The following is a 24,828-nucleotide window of genomic DNA, read 5'->3' on the forward strand; positions in this document are numbered from 1 at the left end:
GTTTACCACCTAGTCACTGGGTTAGAAGGAAGGGTCAAGGCAAAACATGGCTCTCCTGGCTCGCCCCGTCTACTGCAGTCACCTGCAGTTTGCCCCATTCCCAGGAGTAGTTCACGATACCTGTTCAACTTCTCATCTCTGGTCAAGAGCTTCCTTCAAACTGACCCTCCTCACCCCCGGGACTCCCCCTGCTTTCCTCTGGCTAGAACCTAGCACGAATGCTCTTCTATTTCACTCAGTCCTCTATGGCCACGGGTCTCGGTTCAAGGCCCCTTCCACACTGAAAACTCTCCATACATTTCTTTTAAAACCTTTTATTCAATAATATATACTTTTAAAATTATAATATGTAACTGCCCGTCATGCCATATGTTGCCCCCCTGCACCCCCTTGACTCAGCCTGTGGCCACCTGTTTTTCCAGCAGACCACGGTAACTAGCCAACCACAGACTCCACAGTGGGGGCACGGGGGCAACAGTAACCAACAACCATTTTGCATACCCTTCACATTTCCCATGCTTTCTGGGTCAGGAGGAAGTCAACAGGAAGCCAAAGGCGTGTGAACCTTTTACATTCAGAAGTGAGGTTTGATATACGGTGGTGGGCTGCCCTTCGGTTGGTCTGGTTCGTGCTGGCCAAACCTGCCACCATTTTGTGTCTGCTCACGGAACGTGATCTCTCTACACACGTTAAGACGTTTGATTTGGTTCTTGTTCTGCTTATGGAAAAGTGGGAGGAACCGCAACAGACCTGGGGAGAGAGACGGGAGGAGGGGAAAGACGGCATTAATCAATCTGACCCGGAGTGAGGACAGGCCTTCACTTGCCTGTGGCTTCCTTCTCTGGAAGTGCTGGGAGCACTGTGCGAGCTGGACTTTCCCACGCCACTTGGTGGAAAACCTAGTAAGAGCTAACTCTATGGTCTCAGGTTTCAAGCGATACCCTCTTCCTCCTGTGATCACCACTCACAGAGGCGGTCTTAGGCATGGTCTTCTGGGAAGGGCAAGGGGAAAGCTCCGGATATCGAGTGTGTCCCCCAGGCCTCCTCCCCACCTCTTGGGTCCAGAACATGGATTTAGAAGCACAGAGGCCTCTTGACCATTCTGCGCCAGCCGAGCCACAAGCTCAGCAGTCCAACCCCAGATCCCCGTCAGCCCTGACCCAATTTACTGAGGACATCTCGGGACTAATGATCAGATGACTGTATTTACGCCAGGAAAGCGCCGAGTCCACTAATAAACAAAGAGCAAAAAGGGAGCTCAAATATTTTTTAACTCTCCCCTGGGAGCAGCAGTGTGGCATGGCCTGAAAACCCCATTTCTCCTTCCATGTCCAGCACAGTGAAGTGGGCGGTGTGAGAGGCCAGCAGCAGAATTCTAGAAGCAGTGTCTCCGAGATCGGCACTACAGCAACGAGAGAAAGGACTGTGCCCCCGGGAAGCCGTCACAGAAACATTTCATGAAAACTTTCCCTGGATCAAGGAAGGGTTCTACGTTCTTGATAAAGGCCACATGGCGCGGAAGGTTAAGAAAGGAAGGACTATTTGCCTTTAAGCACTTTAGCAACTGATTTCCAAGCGTCCAGCGCCACAGAGGGATCCGTCAGGGAAAAGCACACTAATTAAAGACACCACCATCTGCCAAATGCAGACACACAATAGCGTGTGCCTGCTTGTGATGCACGGAATGGGGGCGGAGAGAGATGTTCATCAACGCAGAGCACTCTGCCACAGAGGTGAAAGTTGCGCACTGAAATGGGCCAATCCCAGAAGCAGGTGCCCAAGGGGGAAGCAAGTACCAAGGAACCGCACGCACCCCACTGGGATACCACTCTGGCCCCGCCTCTCTCGATAAAGCAAAGTTCCACACGAAGGTGGGGATTCACTGCATCCCCCATACATGCATCTTTGCAGTTCAAGGTGTATCCCGCCTCTCCCCCAAGACACAGGAAACGCAAGCCTAAGGTCCCCAGAGCAGTGGCTGGTCTCCCGCTTGGGAAGGTGGTGGTTATCAACATTTTTATTTATGAAAACAAGCTTGAACACGGCATTTGTCTTTCATCTAAGGGCAGCAGGGCATCAGTCATACATCAGTCATCCAGGGATACAAAGAGGTGGCCAAGTGTGTCGCAAGTGGTCACTTGGAAAGGATCACAACCCAGGCAGTGGTGCTTTTCTGCAAACAGAAGGAAAGAGTTGGCTCCACGGGTCTTGAAGATTTATCCAAGCTTTCCATGGGGTGTCAAGATTTCTGTCCCAACCTCTTAGTCACCATTTACAGCAAGAAAAGCCAGCAAGTGCAAAACTGTTAATTTATTGATTCAATGAAAGTTTTTTTTAACAATCCCCAATACATGCAGTTCAGGATTAAGTATCACATTTGTAGCACATTGTTGAGTCTCTACAAAGAAGTACTCATCTCATCAGCTGTATAACCATCACATCACTTTCCCCAGCCTCCTCGGCACCTGCTCGTAGTTGTTTCCATGAACACATCCATAGAGCTCAAAAGTATGTTATTACTGGTTTTCTTGGCCAGATGTTGCACCACCAGCTCCCCTCCCCACTCCCACCCTGGGGTTAGTTTTTTAAAAGCAGGACGTTATGCCATCTTAGATTGATTAAGCTCGCTGACAAACTCTGGCTTCTCGTGTGCTCCTGTGGACCCTGCTTTTGCTTTTGGAATGGCTTAGATTTCAATGACCTTAACTCTGCTCCATTATTATCCACCCCTATTTATTTGTAGGTGGGAAGTTTGCTTTTTCCTGTGGGTGCTCATGCAGTAACACAGGTTTCTAAACAAATCGTGCGGTCTGAACTGGCATTAAGGGAAACGGCTAAGTGGGCTCTCTTAGAACCATTTCAATGCATATATAAAAATTCTTCCAGTTGCTGCTTGTGTTCCCCAAATAGTTTTGCTTCCATCCTTAATACAGCACCTGGGAGAATTTAAGTCATTTCCCTGAGTTGGTGTGGGCTGAGACCCACGGCCGCCAGCTCTCTGGGACTGGGCATCTGCCTCGAGGGCACCACCTTCCGGTCCCGCTGGAACCACTACAGGCGTCATGCCTATTTCAGGACCCAATTCCAGCTCATGAAGGTGGTGTCCCCTAACTCTCTCAAGAAGTCACGCTCCCTCAAGATCTACCCTTTGACTGTTTTTCTTATTGGTTCCCTTTCTTTTAACCACCTCCTGCCTGAGCCCCCAAGGATTACAAGCTCTTCTGCCTTCTCCAGCCAAGCAGTCTGAGTCCCCTCGTTCTCTGCAAGGGAACACAGCAGCTTTGAGCCTTGTGAGCAGTCATGTGCTAGAAAATGTCTGCTAGAACTGGCGTGGTGGCTGGTGCGTAGGCGCCTGCCTCCGAGAACCGCCATTGGCCCTGCTGTCATCGGTGAGAAGACCCAGGAATGCTTGGTCTGCACTGTCCGCTTGGCTTCTCCCACCCAGTCCCCTCCCACAGGGACGGCACAGGAGCGGGCAGCTGATACGATCCAGGGGAGAGCGAACTGCAAGCAACCTGCAGATGAAAAGATCACTTGGCATCTCATCAGTTCTGCTCTCGCCATGGGACTTGTCAGCTGAAGCCAAGCCTTGCACTTACGCTCACTTGTGGCCCATCAGCCCTGACAGACCGATCTGTATTTGGCATAAGAACTTTTTGTTCTCACCATACCAGGCCTATGTTGTCGAACACAGGCAGGACCTGAGATGATAGTGTAACACTACCCTGTTCCCCACATTTTTTGCTTTTCTTTAGGAAATAACGAAGTCCTCATCATAGGCACTTTTAACCAGTTAGAAGGTAACAAAGCAAACAAAATGGCTAATCAAAAATACTGAGATGAACTTAAGAAATAAATCTGCTGACCGAAAAGGGTATTGGGTGGGTCAATATACCAGAGCTGAGTCTGAGAGGAGACTCCCACTCATTCATTCACACACACTCACTCACTCACACACTCTCTCTCTCTCCTTCTTTCCCTGCCCCCTCCCCCCGCCCACTTTTGGAACTCTCCATGACCATCTCCTAGCCTAGGTTAAGTACTCTGAAATCTCGGGGGGAGCTAGGTCCATCTGACCACAAAATGGCTCTGGAGATGGGTAAGAGAAAAGGTCTGGACTGGACTCACTTCAGTTTGGGAAAGAACAACCTACAGCCAGCCAGCCAGCCAGCTAGGTGTCAAGACCAGACTCAGAAAGGGGCGGGCATTTTAAACTCAGTCATGCTAAGGCAGGAAGAGAAGTGGAAAGCATAGGTGGTGGAAAAGCAAACCATGCACAAAAACAAGAATTACTCCCGTGCCAAAGCTGCAGTCACGGAGCCCCAGGAAAGGCAGGTCCGCTGTGTCTGCACCGACTAACCCGTGATCAACGGAGAGAGGCGGTACGTCCATCACCTGACTATACTCCTCTAGGTGCTTTCACTGTCTCTGGGGAGCCCAAGGGAAAGAAACAGGGTTACTACTTCACCGAGACCCTCCGGTATGCTCCCCCTGCCTGGTCCAGACAGGCAACTTAAAAAAAAAAAAAAAAAAAAAAGGTGGGAGGGGAGTGAGTGACAGAGGAGGAGATGAGAGGTAGGGGGCAAAAAAGACACAAAGTGGCACATCTCCCTGATAACTGCCAACAGTGTTGCCTAGAAGGGCACATCAGAAGGCTTCCTTGGCCTGACATGCCAATACAGGTCCAGCTGAGAGCTCATGCCGTGGCTTTGATTTTCAAGTAGAACAAATGTATACCTCAATATACAGAATGTGCAATACAGGCAGGTAGTATTGGTATGAGAATCTTAACTGAATGCATTTCTGGCTTTGGGGTCTTATTTTTATTTTTCAATCTGTAAGCTCAACTCTAGTTAAGAGTTTTATTTGCATTTTAAATTCCCACCGACCAAACGACAAAAGTACAATCTACATTTAGAGATAGGACCTGCTACCAATACCAATACGATTTTATTGGAATATGGAATGTAAACAGATGTTTTCAAACAAACAATCTAACCTTATAAAAATGTATGGCATTATTAAATAGCTAATAAAGAAATCCTATGGTCTGACGTGGATAGACACCTCGAGCTCTAGCCTAGCTGTAAAGTCCCCACAGCTGTGGCATGGTTCTGCCGCTGGGGGAGGGGACTGCTTGCAAACCAGACTGGTGACAAGTCCCCAAAATGAAATCAGCTTGACTATTTTCTTTTCAAAGCAGAATCTAGCTTCCTTTGCTGACACGAGGCTGGCACAACGGATCCCGAGCTTTGACACTGGCTCTAGGAACTCCAACTAACCCCCCAGGCCCCTCGTATGATGCTCTGCTCAGGCTTCGGGGAACAGGCTGGCCCTGCACACATGACCCCAGTCCCTGCACATGAGAAGGACAGCTCTGCCATCACGTTCACACATGACCTCTCGGAGTGTCAAGATGCAGCTTACCCTGATTACAGAGGGAAATTGCTTCTTGTGGGGATAAAAAGAGGCAAAAAAGGGTGGTGGTGGGGGTGGGAGTACATTTTTCTCACCCAACAGGTCATTCCTAAATACATTCTAATAGGATATTTCTCTCATTCCCTAACCTGCCTGAAGACCGACTTTCCAGCTTTCATTATGGTTGTGACCAAAAAGCCTCTGTTTCAGAGAGGTGCACGAAAATAGGCACACACACTGGGATGTATGTGCTGGGAAATGGTGAGGTTTTCCTTACAAGGCTGCAAAAGGAAAAAAAAAGGCTACACGGAAAAAATAGCAACAAGATTTTATGGTTAGGCAAATCAACGAAGGTTACAGTGAGCTCCAAGTTATGCACTTCGCATCAAACTTCTGAGGAGACAGATGGACCTGTTCACGGCGTCACAAGGTTTCAAGTGATGCCTGCTGACGGCAAAGGGGCCTCTTGTGAGTGACTGCAGTTTGCTCCCAAATGAATACACTCAGAAGAAAACTGCAGGGATGACGTACATTTCCTAGAGAGCTCATGTCATAAAAAAATACATAAAACATGAATTTGTAAAAGAGCTTAAAAAAAAAATACTGTCACTGTTTTAATATCTCCTTTTCGTAAATGAGGCTGGTGTGTCAGTATAGACTGCTGACGTTATGCTAAAACTTGAGGCTGAATCTCACCGAAGGAAACCCAGACCACAGTGGAATAGATAGGAAGTCAGATATTCAGAGCTTGTTGACTGAACAGGTTAATTCAACAGTGGTCTCCTGTTAAATAAAGGTAAATGTACAACAACTCCGAGTCTCTCATCTCCCATGCATTCCAAAGGGAGCGTTCCCTCAGGTCCTGAACTATGTGCATCGTCACGCTGCCGTGGCGGCAGCTCCCTGCAAACTAGTACTGGGGGATTTCTTGCTTTTTGACAGACAGTTAGGTCTTTACTCTTCTTTGCATTTAGAAGGAATGACTAGAATTTCTTTTTATCACATTGTAGTTTTCCTTCCAGATTTGTGTTTGGTTGGTTGGATTTATTGGCAAGCATCAATGCCGCATTACCCGTCGCCTTCCAAGTGTTCACCGGGCTGCCGTGAGGCCACTGGAAAGCACAGCATTGTCTGCAGAGGGCTGGGACTGCTCCTTCACCACGGGGTCTGCAAGAAAACAGGATGGAAGTCAGGCGAATCCGGGCTGGAAGGTGTGGGAGACACCATCATGACAAACCCCCTTCCGCAGTGGGCTAGAGCGAGACTGACCGACTGATGAGAAAGCCAGGGTCAGAAGGACAAAAGAAATTACAGAACTAAGGTGAGAGAAAAATCAGACACTGAAAAATAATCAGGGGAGTCTGCTCTTCTAGTCAACTCTTGCACTTCCCTCAGAGGGCAAGTTCAACTATGGAGACTCCTGGAGAAGAGAGGCCCACAAACACTGACTTCCCACTGTTCAAAATCACTACTAATGTTCTTATGTGTTATTTTCCTTGAATACTAATGTCAGATCCAACCCCCAATTTCTTCAAATCATGTGCGGTAATGAGCACTTTGGAGCAAAGGAATGAAAAGAGCCATTAGAAGACCTATCAATTTTAAGCGACAGTCATTTGAAACACTTTTTTTTTTTTTTATACAGAAGATGTGTATTCAGAAAAGTCGACGGATCATGAATTACATATTGCAAACACCAGAATTCTTAATTGGATCTAACTCAAAGGGTGAAAATAGCTTCCGGTGCCAGAAATTGGAAAGAGAACCCCTGAGGTGCACTTGTCCGAGGTCTAGAAGGCCAAAGGGTAAAACGTTTCCAATTTGTTGTCTACTAATGCTTATGGGCGGGCAGGTTCAAGATTTATATTATTCAGGTAAGATCTGCTTAATCTCCAGATGGAAAGAAAAGAAAGGAAGATCCCATACTGGACAAGCCAACAGACAGGCTGAAGGTTTTCTTCTCCATTCAGAGAGTGAGCTGAGACGTAACCTTTATCCCCAGTCTCCTCTGTGCCTGGACTAAGTCATCTTACGTTGCCAGCAATTAAGGGGAAAGTTTATTTGAGACATACTTTATTTCGGGGGGAAGGGCTGTACACGTGCAGACAATACGCAACCACAGGCATTGAATACAATACACACACTTGGAAGTGAGGCCTAAAAAATCTTTAACTGAGGTAGGATTTTAGTGGGGTCTTTTTTTTTTTTAATCTTTTATTTATTTCTTTGAGAGAATGAGAGAGAACATGAGAGGGGGGAGGGGCAGAGGGAGAAGCAGGCTTCCTGCTGAGCAGGGAGCCCGACACGGGGCTCGATCCCAGGACCCTGGGATCATGACCTGAGCTGAAGGCAGACGCTTAACCAACTGAGCCACCCAGGCGCCCTAGTGGGGTCTTTCCACACCTGCTTTCCTTTCCTCAAGTTCCTTTTATTTATTTAACTCATTTCCTTCTTTAAAAATATACTACGGGGGCGCCTGAGTGGCTCAGTCGTTAAGCATCTGCCTTCGACTCAGGTCATGATCCCAGGGTCCTGGGATCGAGCCCCGCAACAGGCTCCTGGGATCGAGCCCCGCATCAGGCTCCTGGGATCGAGCCCCGCATCAGGCTCCTGGGATCGAGCCCCGCATCAGGCTCCTGGGATCGAGCCCCGCATCAGGCTCCCTGCTGCGCAGGAAGCCTGCTTCTCCCTCTCCCACTCCCCCTGCTTGTGTTCTCTCTTTCGCTGTGTCTCTCGCTGTCAAATAAATAAATAAAATCTTTAAAAAAACAAAAACAAACATATATATACTACAGTCACCTCATTACTTTTAACTAACTACTTGTTTTTTGAGGGGAAAATATCTTTGATTAGGTTTCCACACAGACGTATATATTTGACATTTTTTTTTTTTTTAAGATTTTATTTTTTTATCAGAGAGAGAGAGAGACAGAGGCAGGCAGAGGGAGAAGCAGGCTCCTTGCTGAGCAAGGAGCCCGATGTGGGATTCGATCCCAGGACCCTGGGATCATGACCTGAGCCGAAGGCAGAGGCTTAACCGACTGAGCCACCCAGGCGTCCCCAGACGTATATATTTAAAAACAATGTTTAGGTACTTGTGATCTATCAACTCAGGGCCACAGGGAATGGTCCGCAGACCAGACTCAAGTGGAGCTAAGGCAGTGGACAAACACCTCTGCAGATCAAAAAACGGAACTGCAAAGCTGTCTCAACAGTCTAGAACTAATGAGGCCAAATTCCAAGGAAGAGTCAATCCAAATACCTAGAATTCTCTTGACTGGCCTCAAAGATACAGAACAGAAGAACTTTTCCTTTAATAAATTACATCCCTGGAGACTCACAGAAGTACGGGTGCTCCATGGCCTCTTTGGCAGTCAGTCTCTGTTGATGGTCGTATCGCAGAAGTTTGTCCAGAAGATCTAGAGCCTCGGGGCTGACGAGGTGTCTGTTCTCACTATGGATAAAGTTTTCCCAGCGTTTCCGTGAATGTCTGAGAAGGAAAGGGAAGCATTAGTACCGAGGGTCTATTCAACAAGAATCCTGATGTTACTAGGGCTAAAGGCAACAAAATCTTAGAATACTGACTGCGCTGATTTCAAGCTCGTTAAATCTCCTTCTCACTGGTATCTGCCCCACCCCCACAGGGCCACTCGCAGCCTCCTGAAACAAAAACCGTGCTCTCAGACTGATAAAAGGAGTGAAAACTTCGACATCTGATTTAGAATTTGTGGCACCTTCTTAAATCACTTCTTATGCCTCAGGCTTTTAGTCCATTCTGGCGAGGCACAGAGGGGACAGAGTTATTTTTGTTGTTCAGCAGAAATATTTAGAGAGCTAGCCTCAGAAACATAGAGGCTCCATAAAACACTGTTTGAAAATTGTCAGCGCATTTACTTTTCAACACTATTGCATCAACACTATTGCACTGTACCTGCAAATAGGCTTTAAAATTTGCTACCTTGTAGAAAATACATTACACAGAACAAGAAAAAACTATAAATCTCTTACTCAAAAAAGAATCACAGCTTTCTAAGATTTTCCATTAAAATAAGCATATGCTGTATCAGAAAGCTTTTTTCTGTAACAGAATTTTGTCTTCCGTTTTCTACTGACTGACAGGTTATCTCTTAGAGAAGTACAATGATCAGAAGACACATGTAAACAATTCCCAAATACCTCAAAGCAAGTTAAAAAGAAAAATACGGGAAGAAAGGAGGGGATTTTAATTTTGCTATGATTAGCAAGCGATTTTGGTGAACAGTCACACTTCTGAAATGGGGTATGCTAAAACCCTCGTTCTCTCGCCCTCTTTCTTACTTACTGTCCCAGGATATCGTTGAAGTGCGGATCTAGGTCTATGTGATACTTCTTCAGATACCCATACAGCTCATCTGTACCCAGAACCTTGGCAATGCGAACAAGCTGAAACACAAAACAAACTGACCAAATCACTGAGCACAGAGCTCACTGCAAGCCTGTTGAGGATGCTATTCCAAGGCATCGAGGACTTCCACATCACTGAGTCCTCAGGGACCAGATGTAGGCTGGAGCCTGGGGCCGACAGGCGGCAGACCCCAGGACACGATGTTCACAGAAATCCAATTTCCAAACTGCCTTTAAAATGGTAACAACTTACGACAATAATCTCCCAGAAGCTGACCAATTGTGGGGGTATCACAATCTAATGACTACAGTCTGGTTTTGTTAGACAAGGACTGCCTGACTTCTTCACAGACTCACTCTGAAGTTGGGCATAAGAGAGCTTTATCTTTCTCTACATTTGGGGACCTGGTAACCACAGACAAAATGTCATGAAACTCTTTATCCTGAAGGAAAACTTCTGTGCAGACGTCGAGTGATATTTAGTGGCTCGAGGATAGCATCCCTGTCATAGGACTCCATTTTCTTGGCATCTGCCCCCACATGGGGGAAGAGCCAGTCAGTGTTTGCTCACCTGGTCGTAATTGTCCTGTCCATGAAAGAAGGGCTCCTTTCGAAAGATCATGCTTGCTAACATACAGCCCAAACTCCACATGTCCAAGCTGTAATCATACATCTGGGGAAATAAGGTCAGCCTGTCAGTGAAGGGTATTACAAATGCGTTTCTCTGATCTGGATTTCTAGTCTTTAGTTGACCTTCGCACATATTTTAGAACTCAAAGGAATAAAAAAAAAGTCACAGAGAAAAGTCTGAAATTATCGCTTCGGGCTGGGCTTTTGAATATATCCAAACTGACTGACTAAACAGCAAATGAGGAGAAGTCCTAAAGAAACACACAAAGAAGGCGGAGGTGCTTGGCTAAGAGTTTTACCTGATAGTCCACAAGGAGCTCTGGGCCCTTGAAGTACCTCGAGGCTACACGGACATTGTACTCCTGAGCAGGATGGTAGAACTCTGCCAGACCCCAGTCTATCAGTCGCAGCTACAAACATGACAGAAATCAAACACGTAAAGGAGTGATTCTAGACGCCCGTGCCTTAGAACAAGGCCACATCACACTAGCTAACAATTACGTGGGCCACATGAAAAAATGTTAGCAAGTGCACTGGCAAAAATTACACTTTCAGCAATTGTGGAAGAGGTCACTTCTAGAGCAGAGCACTCAGAATCTTATGTGCTTTTTCTTTTTTTAAAATTTAAATGATCCTGGCTTATCATCCTCTTCAGATCAATCAAGCTTAAGCTTTTCACTCTGTGTCTGTATCACTGGCGTGTGTAACACACTCCCCCGTCATTAACAGCCTCCATTATAAGCTCTAGCCACAACTGAAAGGGTTGGGGACGCAGGCCCCGGTCCAGGATTGAAGCACTGCTCCAGCTTTTCGTTCACCTCCTAGTAGCTGATTTGTTTACTCACCAACCAGGGACAACCAGAACTGGGTATCAAAAACAGGAGGGACTCAAGTGTACTTTTAAGGCCAGGCAGATAGATTGGTCTGAGGATCATTAGAAGAAGTAGAAACCATCAGCTGGAGTTTCTTTGCGAGGCCCTCCGGAAAACCATGACCAAAACAAACAAGGGACTACAGTGAGGCTTGGCTGTCTGCTTTCCTTGTGTACCATGCTTACACAAAGTAGAAAGCAACACTGGAGACTGAAGAGGTAACAGTAACACAAGTCTGCCGAAGAAAGTAGTCAACGGGTCTGCAGTACCACCTAGGTACTGGCCAGTGTTGTGGTCTGCCCTAGGCTTCCCACGGAAAGCCTTGTTGCTTCCCGGCGGCAATGGTACCTTCTTCTGCTGGTGATCTATCATGACATTGTGAGGTTTCACATCCCTGTGCATGATTCCCTTGCTGTGGCAGTAATCCAGAGCCTATGAGATAAGAAAGCACAGAGAAAAGTAAGCAAACCATCTACCAACCCCCAATGCAAGCATATTCCTATTATTTGTGACAGCTTGATTTGGATACAGTCTCCCAAGGGGCAGCTTACTGTCTGTAACAGAGGAGATCAGGCATGCTTCAGAAGGCCCCCCTTGCTCTCTGTGCACACTAGGCTGGCAGCTGGTGGAAAGGGGGCTATGTTAGGAAGGGGACACGGAGATTCTTCCTACTTAGGTGTTAGTAGGTAACACTTCACCAGCCACCTGGATTTAGAAATCCTACATTAATCTGTTGGTCTAACTCGATGGGTTTAAAACCAGATCTGGGAAACTCACTAGAGTCCCTCTCACCAAGGTTCAAATGGCACGCAACAGTCCCTGGTGGGGATGAAGAATGACATCACAACGTGTCATTCAACGTGGCTTGTCTTTTAGCCCAGTCCCCCATGTGGACCTTCGAGATTACCAAGTATTCTAGTATTAGTATTTTCTTTTAAAAACAACCCCTGAGCCAGGGGCCTTTAAGAATTCTATTTTTACTCTAAGGGAAGATATTGCTTCCTACAAGATAGATGATATGCAGATAAGATTTTAAGCATAGAAGTCAATGATTTCTTTTAGCAGCACATTCACAGAGTTGTGTGACCAGCACCACAATCCAGTCTTGGAACTCTGCCACCATCCCAAGAATTCCCCTTCAGCTTGCCTGTGATCAATTCCCATCCCCCCTTGCCCCCTACCTCAGCCGTAACCATAAACCTGCTGTTACTACCGATCTCCCTTTTCTGGGCATTCATAAAATGAAATAATACAATATACAGTATTCTTCTTTCCCTCAGCATAATGTTGCCGAGATTCATCTGTGTTCCCCTTTTCTTGCTGAGTAGTATTCCACTGTAGGGCTGTACTAGTTGATGGACATCTGGGTTGTTTCCAGTTTGGGGCTATCATGAATAACGCTGCTTATGAATATTCACATACAGGTCTCTGAGAGGACCCAGGCTTTCATTTCTCTTACACAGATTCTTGAGGGTGGAAGTGCTGAGCTGTTAGTTTACATCAAACTTTTTAAGAGTCTGCCTAATTGTTTTCCAAAGTGCCTGCTCCATTTCACATCCCCAGCAGTCACACAGGAAGGTTCCAGTTTTGCCACATTCTCACCAACAACTTGTAACTGTTTCACCCGTGGGATTACCGCCGTTCTGGTGGGTCTGAAGTGGGTCCTCACTGTGGATTTGAATTGTATTTCCTAACTGGGTCATCAAGTTGACATCTTTTTGGGTGTTAGTGATCATCCTGTATCTTCTTTGGACAAATATGGATTCAAATCTTTACCTTTTTTTTTTTTTTTTACCATTTTTTCTTTGGGTGGTTTGTTTTAGATAATACAAATACTTGCTTCTAATTCTCCCTTTCTGAACATAGTAACCATTCCCATACGTTTCAAATTAGGCCCTCTGGCTTGTCTTAAAAAGCACTGCAGCCTATCTGAGTGCCATGATTTACTCCTTAGGTAATAATAATCACAGCAACCCATCATCTTGTGCTTCCTACTATGTGCTTGGCACGGAGTGCTTTTAGGGGAGTTTTCCACAGGACAAGATAAGGTTTTTCTACCTCGGCACTGCTGACATTTTGGACATTTTGAACTCTGGATAATTCTTTATTGTGGGGAGCTGTCCTGCACACTGCAGGATGTTTAAAGGAATCCCTGGCCTCTTCCCACCAGATGCCAGTAACACTCTTCCCCAATTGTGACAACCAAAAATGGTTCCAGATTTTGCCAAATTGACCTGGTTGAGAACCACTGGACTAGGTCAGAGAATGATCCCTAGGATCAGCATTCCAGGAACAAACAAATTTTGCTTTCCCCAGACACAAAAAAGTAGACAGTGTATGATGCTTTATATATGAAGGTTAAAAAACAGCCAAAACTAAACTATGGTGGTAGGAGTGAGAAGAGTATCTTCAGAAAAGGGGATCCTGAAGAGAAGGGGTGTATGAGAGCCTTCTGGGGGTATTCACAATATTCTCTACCAGCCCTGTCCAACAGAACTTTCTGCAATGACAGGAATATTCTGTATCTGCACCGTCTAATGTGGTAGCCACTAGCCACGTGAGGCCATTGAACACTTGAAATGTGGCTACTGTGATTAAGGAACAGAATTTTAAATTTTAATTAAAATTTAAATAGCTACCTGTGGGCAACAGCTACTGTACTGGACAGCAGCATAGCAATATATAAATCTCGGTGAAGGTTTCACTTATGTAAAAACCCAAAAACCTGTACACTTAAGATTTATTCATTTATGGGGGCGCCTGGGTGGCTCAGTCGTTAAGTGTCTGCCTTTGGCTCAGGTCAGGATCCCAGGGTCCTGGGATCGAGCCCCACATCGGGCTCCCTGCTCCGCGGGGAAGCCTGCTTCTCCCTCTCCCACTCCCCCTGCTTGTGTTCCCTCTCTCGCTGTGTCTCTCTCTGTCAAATAAATAAATCTTTAAAAAAAAAAAAAAAAAGGTCGGGGCGCCTGGGTGGCTTAGTCTGTTAAGCATCTGCCTTCGGCTCAGGTCATGATCCCAGGGTCCTGGGATGGAGCCCCACATCCGCTGAGCAGGGAGCCTGCTTCTCCCTCTCCCACTCCCCCTGCTTGTGTTCCCTCTCCCTCTGTGTCTCTCTCTGTCAAATAAATAAATAAAATCTTTAAAAAAAAAAAAAGATTTATTCATTTATGGAAGTTCTACTTCAATTTGACTTTTGTCCTTGTTTTGTTTCACAACAACAGGTGTAGCAAGATTCCACAATGGCTCTGTGGCAGTGCCTTACGAAACCAGGGCTCCTGGGGATAGACCTCCCCGGATCTGAATCGGGAGACCGCACTGTGTACCCAGGAACCACTCAATAGCCCTCGTCTCAATTTCTTCTACATTTTCCATGAAGCAGATTTCCTCTTCCTCATCCCCATTTTGTTCCCCCCCAAAGAGAAAATTTAGCAAGTGTTGATTCTGTTATTTTGCCTAGTCTTTGCCCAAAGGAATTAACTAATTAGGACCATAATACCTGGGATGTGAGAAACACTTGAGGAGAGCAGAGGCTGAACAAGTACAGTAAAGGAATTGATTCTTTTGCCAAGCTCACTAGTCGGACTCCCTGTGGAGTCGCGGACATGCTTTTAAATTCCTTAGGGGAGTTATTTCAGTTTCAAAATCTGGTATTATCTGACCGTTAGGCATGAAAGACATTTTTCAAGCTTCCTCTGGGGTTCTGTGCCTCATTAGCAGAAAGAAGGTCCCTACTGCCTAGCCACTACCTCTGAAAAGCAGAAGGGTAATCAGACACGCAGTACTGTCTGAATGACCAGCCTGTGAAGACCTGCATTATCGGGATGTCTTCACTTGACCTAAGCACATCTGTGCTAGGTTCTCAATCTTCATCTTTGGTGTGCTAAGTGAAAACCAAATCTCAATTGTGAGATTTGGATTGCAGCTCTCATTGGGTGGATGCAGGGGGTTCTCAGGAAAGCACCGGCAGGGAAGGAGCTAGCCGGACAGCTCGTAAGACCACAGCACTGCAAACCCCTTCCCCACTGACGCCTTCCATTCTGGTCTGGAGAGGACATGCAGAAAGGTGTGATGAACCAAGCTCTACCTTCACATGTTTCTGATCTTATTGACAAAGGAAAGACCCATTAGTTGTAAGAGTGGACTCTTAAATCCGCCACCTTGGTACTAATGACAAGTGGTTTGTATAAGCACTTCTAAGAAAATACATTTACCTCACAGAGCTAGTTCTTCAAACCCCCAGTCCCTAAAGCTTAGCCTTAATTAAACTTGGGATTTTGTTCAAGTAACTGTTCACAATCCCATCAAAACTCCATCTTGGCAATCTTCTTCAATAATGCCAATAACTTAGTCATCTCTATCTTTCAGAGGTTCTTAAATTGAGAGCCACACCCCCCATAATACTTTATGTAATACCACATATTTATACAGGCATTTGGTGGGGGGAGTTTATATGTTCTCATTAGATTCTTAGTGATCCACGACTCAAAACAAATTAGGAGCCATTGGTCTATTCCATTTTACAAGCCATTTTAGAATTCTTTAACTGTTTACCTAGATAAACTAAAGAAGATCATTCCTTTATCAACCAGTAATGCTTCAAAATTTCCACCTAAGGAGATTATTAAGTCTGCTAGAAGGACCACCCATCACCTCTCCCTTCGTGTCCAGGTCAGTCAGGGCTGGAGGGTAGACTGGTAAGGGGATTGTGAGTGATGGCGAGAGAAAGATGGCCACAAATTCTTGCCCTCCCAGGAGGCATGTCCCTCCACACTGTGATTTTAATGCTCTGCCCATCAAAAGGTGAAGTCTACTTCCCCCTTCCTTGAATCTAGGCTTGGCCAGGATTTGCTTTGGCCAACAGGGCATTAGGAGACAATGATACAAGCAGAGAATTGAAAAGCGCTTACACATCAAACTTTGCCCTCTCGTGCTACTAGGAACCCTAAGACCATCATGGGAAGAAGCAACTTAGACTAACCCCCTGCAGAACGAGCCTTCAGGTATTCCAGCTGCCATCCCAGATATGTGAATGAGGCCATCCTGGACCAATGTGCCCCAGTCAAGTTGACCCAGAAAAAAGACTCACCCACAAAATTAGGAGAAATAATGAATAATTTTTTAAAAAATTGTTAAGTTCTGGGTGATGTGTTATACAGTGAAAACTAATAGTATTAATTAAGTAGCAAAAAGAAAACCCAAGGGCCAACAAGAGCTATGAGAGGAGCTTCTGATTTCTCACATAATGTTCCTGGTATCTCTTGACTTGGCCATCTTTCTCAGTTCCACTGGAAAGTTTCTATGTAAAGATCCCACAAGAGGGGCGCCTGGGTGGCTCAGTTGGTTAAGCGACTGCCTTCGGCTCAGGTCATGATCCTGGAGTCCCGGGATCGAGTCCCGCATCGGGCTCCCTGCTCAGCAGGGAGTCTGCTTCTCCCTCTGACCCTCCCCCGTCTCATGCTCTCTCTATCTCATTCTCTCTCTCAAATAAATAAATAAAAAATCTTAAAAAAAAAAAAAAATCCCACAAGAGATCTCAATGTAAGTTAAAAACAAAACAAAACAAAAAAAACGCCTTGGGGCGCCTGGCTGGCTCAGTCAGTAGATGATGTGACTCCAGATCTCAGGGTCTTGATTTCAAGCCCATGTTGGACATGGAGCCTACTTTAAAAAAAAATTAAAAACAAAAACGAAAACAAAACAAAACAAAAATCTCACTAAATTCTCTAAGTATCAAGAAAGAGTGCCTGAGTTCCCGTCATCCTCTCAAAAACTTCTTTAACGAATACACCTGGAAAAATTCACTGCTTATGAATGCCACTTACCTTAAGTAGCTCATACATATAAAACCGGATATCAAAATCTGTCAGGATCTGGTAAAGTTGCTGAAACAGATTTCAGAAAAGAGAAAGTTAATATAGTCTCATCGCATCTTGTCATCCCAAATACTGGTCATCATTCTCTGTACACTTACAGCTTAAGTCACTAAAGAACCCCAGGACTTTTTTTTACTACCTGATCTGGAACAAATGGGGACAAAGACCAAGGACGAGGGTGTAATACTTTTGTCTTTTTTGGGGGGCGGGGGGGGGGGGAAATTCCAAGGGAGAGAAACATTTAATTCAACGTGGATCTTTTAGAAACGTGTTCAGTGCTCCATGATTTCAACACCCCAAATTACATTATTACGGAGATGAAGTCCAAGTTGTCCAATTGTCCTCATATTCTCACTACACTTAAACAAACTAACCCCACTGAAGCAGCACAGTGTCCGTTAGAGAACTAAGTTCTGAGTGGAGAGCAAAACTTGAAGAACTTCAAAGGCCCATGTGGTAAAAACTGTCAACACAGTCTGTCTGCTCATAAAAGAAACAGGAATAAAGTGACTGCTCCAGCTCTAGGAGATGGTAAGAGACTTAAGAAAGGAGTAGGGGAGTGAGAGAGAGAAAAAAAGGGAGCCAGGGACTGAAAATGATCCAGGCCAAAAGGACACACAAAGAGTTCTCATACTGGGACAAAGACACACCCACTGGGAGGTTGTTTTTTTTTTAAATTTCCATTTCTAAGAGGCAGAGTAGCCTTAATACATCCAGGTTCATTAAAATCATCACAAACCTTCATCAGAAACTATACTAATACTATTATTTTTGGTATGCAATTCCAAGTAGATCTGTTTCCCCATCAGTCCAAAGCAGCACTTTCTATAAAATTAGTCAGCACAACTTTATTAAACATGCTTTGTTTCTTTATTGGAAGACTGGCAATAGAGGAGAGCTCTCTAAGGAGCACTGACCGGGCTATACAATGTGTCTGTGTGAGGGGGTCGCAAAACTACACAGCCCTGTTTGTTTGTAGTTGTAAGAATGATATAAAAACATGAAAACCTGGCTTCATATATATGCGTGTGGGGGATGGACAGCTAGAGCACAGGGAAATAAAGGAGATTTTTCATTGCATACCATTTTATATTTTAGATCCATGTAAATATATTACCTGTTCAAAAAGATAATTTGCCAAGAATCAAATCTAACATCTTCTAAGAACACCAGGATTGAGCTTCTTTCTCAAATTTGCTCTGCTGAATAAAAGTAGTTCTCCCTCTAGCTTAGTAAAAATATTTGCCTTCATCAGCCCCAGGCACAAGCCAGCTCAGGGCAGCAGAGGGAATGAGACCATACAGACCAGTCTACTCGTGGTGCCTGGGCTGGGAAGGAACTACACTCGGAAACAATAGCACAAACACACCACCACTTCTGCTCAGGAGGGATTTGACTGCGTAACAGCCAAACACCCAAGTGTTCTGTTCTCCTCTAGCTCTGAACAGCAAGGAAGACTTCTCAGCCAGCATACCAACAACCAGTATGTACAGACACTGGCTGAAGATACCATCTCTTTGGGTGTCAAATCATCTCTTCCTCTGAGAATTAAGATCGCTCCCAGAGACTGTGCCAAGTTGAACCTCAAGTCAATAAACAGGCCATGAAAGTGAAGCGAGCATTTTCTAACCCTCAGAGGATTGGATTATTTTATTTCCAGAGAATAATTATGGGCTATTTTATCATTTGGACTTTTATCTCCTATCGTGTGGTATCTATATCAAACATCTGTGTAAATGATTCGTGTTAAGGCATAATAATAAATGTCCTTGGCCTGCCAATATAGTATTTCTAGCTACTCCAACCAATATCAATTTTTTTTTTTTAAAGATTTTATTTATTTATCTGAGAGAGAATGAGAGAGAGAACATGAGAGGAGAGAGGTTCAGAGGCAGAAGCAGACTCCCCGCCTAGCAGGGAGCCCGATGCGGGACTCGATCCCGGGACTCCAGGATCATGACCTGAGCCGAAGGCAGTCGCCCAACCAACTGAGCCACCCAGGCGCCCCCAATATAAATTTTTATGTAATATAAAACACTAAATGAATATAGTGGTTAGGCCTAATACATTATGAAGTCCCAAATGACAGGCTGACATTCACTCTCATTTCTCAGGAGATCTGGGTAGGAGGAGACCAAACTACATGTGTAACATTTTACTACCTGGGCCTAAAATTCAGGACTCGCCAGGGTCCACAGTCTGGCTTCTTACGACTTTTGCACTCTGTCTCCATTGCCGCCCTGGGGCGTCCCTAATGCCAACAAATCTGCTTGCCCGGCCTCCCCATTCTTCCTTCTCCAGTGTCCCCACCTCCCCCCCAAGTCTAGAAGACCCTGCCCCTCTCCCTTAGCCTGTAAGTCAAGAGAGCTGACAGTGGCCCCTTCCTTCTCTGAACCCCCTATTTATTGTCCTCTGGGATGTTCAGAGGACATGGGCAGCAACCACGTCCCCAGAGTTAATGTTCCACACTCAGGTACTGGCAGTGACCTGAGGTTCTCAAGATAACCTCACTTGGCTGTGAGCAACAAGAGGCTGCTCCACTCTGCCCACACCCCAAGTCCCATGTCAGCGTCCCCACGGATCAGGCACACATACAATGGGGAAAAATGGGTGCTGTGGCTGGTGGTAGTCACCAACTTGTTGACTCAAGATCTTTGCTTTCCTTCCCCCAAGTATGCAAGGGGCCACCATACAATCTGGTCCATATTCTAAGTGCTCGGATAACACAACAGAGGAGCAGCATACGCGGTATATACCCCACCCCATCAATGGTGGCTCTCAGCTTGTACCCAGAAGGCAATCGCTAAATATTTGTTTTTGATAATGTTCACCAGTCAATGGAACAAAATTAAAACTGTCTTCCAGGAAACACAAGTGTGAAGAGTCCATGACAAGTTATAAAGGGAAATTTCACAAGAACCACACTTTTCCTCCATTCTTCTTGGCCAGCTATGTGGAGAACATTGTTAACCAACCAACTGCAAAGTGTTGGCAGGAAGTTAGCTTTGCTTATATTTTCATGAAATAAGTGACTTATCGAAAGCAAAACAAGCCTATGCTTCCCAGATTACAAAGGTGCTGAGGAAGAAAGTATTCACCAATCCTAGTCTAGTTACAAAGCCTCAAACACATGGTATTTTCTCAGAAATCAGGTCTACTCCAGGATGGCTCAAAAGACCCAAGGTGGAAATATCCTGGGACTTTTTATTAACCTCAGAAACTTTGAGGAGGACAATGGAAAAAAGGCAATTTGGTCAACAGCCTCAGAACCTCCTTGGTCTAAAACCATCACCCAGATCGGAATGGCCTCACTCTGGCTGTATGCCCATGTGGGCCTCATTCTTGCTGTATAGTCGTCGGTCCTCAGAGACTGTGGGTATACTTCGGCTGCATCACAATCAGCTACAGGTTCCAAAGCCCGATCCCCGAGGACTGTCATTCAGGAGGACTACGCAGGTCAAGAAGGTTCCCAGCCACATGTGGGAATCACCGACACAGCAAACTCTCACCATGCACACAGAGCGTGCACATTCCCTCACCCACACAGCTCAGTCTGTGTCCAGAAATCCCAGTGGTCCCCACGTAGGGAGAAGAAAAAAGCCACGGGGAGTGGGATATAAAGTGAAAGGTGCTTAAGGCAGTCTCATCAGCATTGGCATTAACATGTAACCCCAAGATCCAGAATAAAACCAAGGTCAGTATTTTCAGAAATTTAAGGAAGCAGAACAAATCACTAATCAAGCAAATCAAAGTTATTACTAATCACTTGAACATGTCTTCTAAAGAAGATCCTCTCCACATCAAACTACTAACAGCATTAACAAGGCCTCAAGACATCAGCTAGTCAAGGCCCACCTCTATGGGGGTGATTTAGAAATTCACCACAGAGCGGGGCGCCTGGGTGGCTCAGTCGGTTGGGTGGCTGCCTTCGGCTCGGGTCATGATCCCAGGGTCCTGGGATCGAGCCCCACGTTGGGCTCCCTGCTCGGTGGAGAGTCTGCTTCTCCCTCTCCCTCTGCCTGCCTCTCTGCCTACTTGTGCGCTCTCTCTCTCTGTCAAATAAATAAATAAATAAAATAAAATCTTTAAAAAAAAAAAAGAAATTCACCACAGAGCAATATGGGCCTACTATCTTCTCAAACGCAGTCTATTCAGGATGCCTTACCAATCTTTAAAATGTCCAGATGATATATTTTGCTTAAAATGTGTATTTATTTTTATTTATATTCTTCCAAAAGCATAGAAAACTGCCACATACTGTACTTTAGCTTCCTTGAGAAAATGTCAAGTTTGAGAGTTTTCTGTAACTGTTCAACTATTAGAGACTGGCTTTTCCTACTCCTTTGGAAGTTTTGTCTTTTTTTTTCTAAGTGTCACGATGTATCTTTTATGATTGCTTTGACACATATGAAGCATAACTGATGATTTCAAGGAGAAATCGACCGAACCAGTACCTCCACCATAAAATGAAGTATCAAGGGGAAAAATGAGTAAGGCCATAGAAGATCTGAACTGAATTAACAAGCTTGATATAAAAAATGGCCATGCACTAGAGTCACAAAGCAACTGTCAACAAAGTCCAAAGAACTAACATTATATGGGTCATGTTCCTCTGGACACAGTGCAGCCACATTAGGAATCAACAATAAAAGAATATTTTTGTTGAAAAACCACGTGGCTCCTCCATCGCATTATTCACGAGCACACAGCTATGAAGGACATTCCTAGGACAGTAATTACCAGGAAACTCTTGAATATTGACTCTGTACCGTGTATCAGATGGCATTATCGTAGAAGTATTGTGTCTTCTTGTGCTAACAGTACTGGCAGGTAGGAAAAGGTCCCATCTAGCTCCAGCGCTCGTATATTTAGAAGTGAAGTGTCACGATGCGTACAACTTACTTTGAGAGGATTTCAACAAAAAAGAGATAAAGAGGGGAGGGTGGGGACGGGATGAGAACGAATAGCCAATGTGGTAATTATTAGCAACTGGTAAATCTAGGGGAAAAACATGAGGGTATTAATTGTGCTACTCCTTCCGATTTTCAGTAGGTTTAAAATATTTCAAAGTACAGGGGCGCCTGGGTGGCTCAGTCGTTAAGCGTCTGCCTTCGGCTCAGGTCACGATCCCAGAGTCCTGGGATCAAGCCCCGCATCGGGCTCCCTGCTCCGCGGGAAGCCTGCTTCTCCCTCTCCCACTCCCCCTGCTTGTGTTCCCTCTCTCGCTGTGTCTCTCTGTCAAATAAATAAATAAAATCTTAAAAAAAAAAATAAATAAAATATTGCAAAGTACAAAGTTGGGGGAGAAAAACCCAAATTCCTGAGTTTGGAATTTGTACTTCCTTTTAAAATAAAGATTTTATTTATTTATTTGAGAGAGAGAGAGTGTGCGCAGGGGAGGAGAAGGAGAGGAGGCAGAGAGGGAGGGGAAAGATGAGCAGACTCTGAGCTGAGCGCTGAGCCCGACACAGGGCTCCATCCCACGACCCTGAGATCACGACCTGAGCTAAAACCAAGAGACTAGCTGCTCAAGGGACTGAGCGACCCAGGCGCTCCTGGAATTTGTACTTCTAATTTGAAAACGATACAGAAGTGAGTTCCATAACCATGGAATGTAGCTAAGGCGGTGCTTGATGTTGCACAGACTTAAAGCCCACACCACCAATCAAGAAAGATAGGAACACATGAAATAAGCAGACTTCCACTCAAGAAGTTAGGGGGAAAACAATGAAAACCCAAGAATGAAAATGTTGAGGAAGAAAGAAGGGAGGAAGAAAGAAAATAATTAAGATAGGAGCAGAAACAAGGAAACATTTGAGCAATAAAACCAAAAGCTGGTTCTTTGAAAGTATTAGTAAAAGAGATCTCTAGCAATACTGGTAATTTTTTGAAAAGAGAAAAAAGCCCAAATACTGTTGAAAATGTAAATGAAAACATAATTATAAACACATTAAAGCCTTTAAGCCCTAAGAGAATTCTATTAACTTTATGTAAATAAAATTGAAAGTGGACCTTAGAAATCGCTATCATTCAAACAAACTCACGAAGAGACAAAAAACCAGGAGAAGCCTTTCATTTAGATGTATGTACATTCTGAAAAGGCAAGTATAGTCCAAAGTCTCCCTTCTCTCCCAAAAGACAAGTAGATAATCCCTATTTCATATAAACTTTCAGAGACTAGAAAGGAAGAGCTCCCCAACTTATTTTATGAAATTAGGATAATCAGGAATCTACAATAAAAGGAAATTATGGATAAAAATTTATGATCAATTACATCCATAAAAAATTCTGAAAAGAACAGGCTGCGGGCTGTATCACTGCTGATTCACCTCCGATACTAAACCTGGGACAAACCTCCTCTGAGCGATACCTTAAATCCAGCTCCTGATACACTTAACAGTAAAATGAAAAAAATAAAAACAAGCTTTTCTAATAAGATAGACACAGGACAAAATAAAAAGCCTGAAGGGCATGAGGACATTAAACTAGCTGACTTCCCTATCTGCGGCCTGTCATACTACCTGGAGCAGAAAATGACCATCTTGTCATGATTTGCTCTTCCAAAACACACATCGGCTACCTAATATTTAACAATCTTGTAAGTTGACTAAAATGGCAGGGCTTGCTTGACCACTCACGGGGGCCCTCCGGTGTGATACCGCAGACCAAACACATCCTACCCTGCTTCTTCTTGACGCTCCTCTAAAGTAACAGTAAAAGGAGTGGGGTTTGGGGGATTCACTCCCAATAACTAACCGAATGGAAGAGATGACAACATCTTGAAGCAAGATAAAAATGTCCAACTGACATAGCAGACCAAATTCTGCCAAGAGCAGAGGGGGTCCAGAAGCAGACAACTGCACGTGGAAGAACTACCGAAAGGCTCAGGAATCGGTGACCCCAGGTATCAATGAAAGAGAGTCAACAGATTCAGCTGAAAACAAGAAAACAAGTTTAAAACACCACAATGGAAATGGGGAATTACGTGAAAGTGCACGTTAACATTCCTCACGGGGCTCCTCCGCTGGAGGCCGGGAGGCTCACAGCCAGGCTCACATCCTCCAGAAAGGAGCTGATAAGCAGTCATCAGTAATTTCATAACTCCTAAGAGGAGACAGTCAAAAACCATGACATTTCAGACAATTGCAACAGAGACAAAAAGAAGAACACACACACAAAAAAGAATTTGAAAGAAAAACTGAGAAAACAGCACAAGAAGAAAACATCAAGGGGGGGGGGAGAAGAGAAAACCCACACATTCTCAGTGAGAGAATAGAAGATATTACATAAAAGAACAGGATACTACTTTTAAAAGTTCTGAGAACAGAATAGAGCTAAGAGATGAAGTCTAACATTTGAATGAGTTCTAGAAAGTGAGAACAAAGAAGAAACGGAAGAAAATCAAAGAATGTTAAAAATACTGTTCTAAAACGGAAGGACATGAGTTTCTAGATTGAAAAAGCCCAGCAAGTGTCCAGAACAAAAGATAAAAGTGATCCATTCGAAGGAACATCATTGTGAAATTTCACAGACTGCGACTGAAGAGAAAATTCTAAAAGCTTTCCAAAGAAAAAACCAAAACCCAAACCAGATCACATAAGGTGAAACCAGAATGGCTTCAGTGGTGATAATGGAAAAAGCTCTTCAAAATT

The 24,828-nt window shown here is 44.7% G+C and overlaps 1 protein-coding gene across 2 annotated transcripts in view; it reads right to left on the reverse strand.

Annotated features, from left to right (window-relative positions):
* Window positions 1-307: 307 nt before the first annotated feature.
* Window positions 308-24,828, reverse strand: part of CSNK2A2 (casein kinase 2 alpha 2) — a 39,501-nt gene continuing 14,980 nt past the window's right edge. The window contains exons 5-12 of one of the 2 annotated variants that reach the window (XM_044922045.1): window positions 17,126-17,185; window positions 11,652-11,735; window positions 10,731-10,841; window positions 10,373-10,474; window positions 9,740-9,840; window positions 8,760-8,908; window positions 6,491-6,585; window positions 308-750 (exon numbers count right to left, since the gene is read on the reverse strand). In XM_044922045.1, coding sequence (XP_044777980.1) covers window positions 6,509-6,585; window positions 8,760-8,908; window positions 9,740-9,840; window positions 10,373-10,474; window positions 10,731-10,841; window positions 11,652-11,735; window positions 17,126-17,185 — 684 coding nt within the window. In that variant the 3' untranslated portion in view covers window positions 308-750; window positions 6,491-6,508. Of the gene's footprint in view, window positions 751-1,823; window positions 2,174-6,490; window positions 6,586-8,759; window positions 8,909-9,739; window positions 9,841-10,372; window positions 10,475-10,730; window positions 10,842-11,651; window positions 11,736-17,125; window positions 17,186-24,828 lie in introns of those variants that run through there. The other variant, XM_044922046.1, reaches the window with a different exon arrangement.

Source organism: Neomonachus schauinslandi, chromosome 16 (genome assembly GCF_002201575.2).
Source record: "Neomonachus schauinslandi chromosome 16, ASM220157v2, whole genome shotgun sequence".
NCBI lineage: Eukaryota > Metazoa > Chordata > Mammalia > Carnivora > Phocidae > Neomonachus > Neomonachus schauinslandi.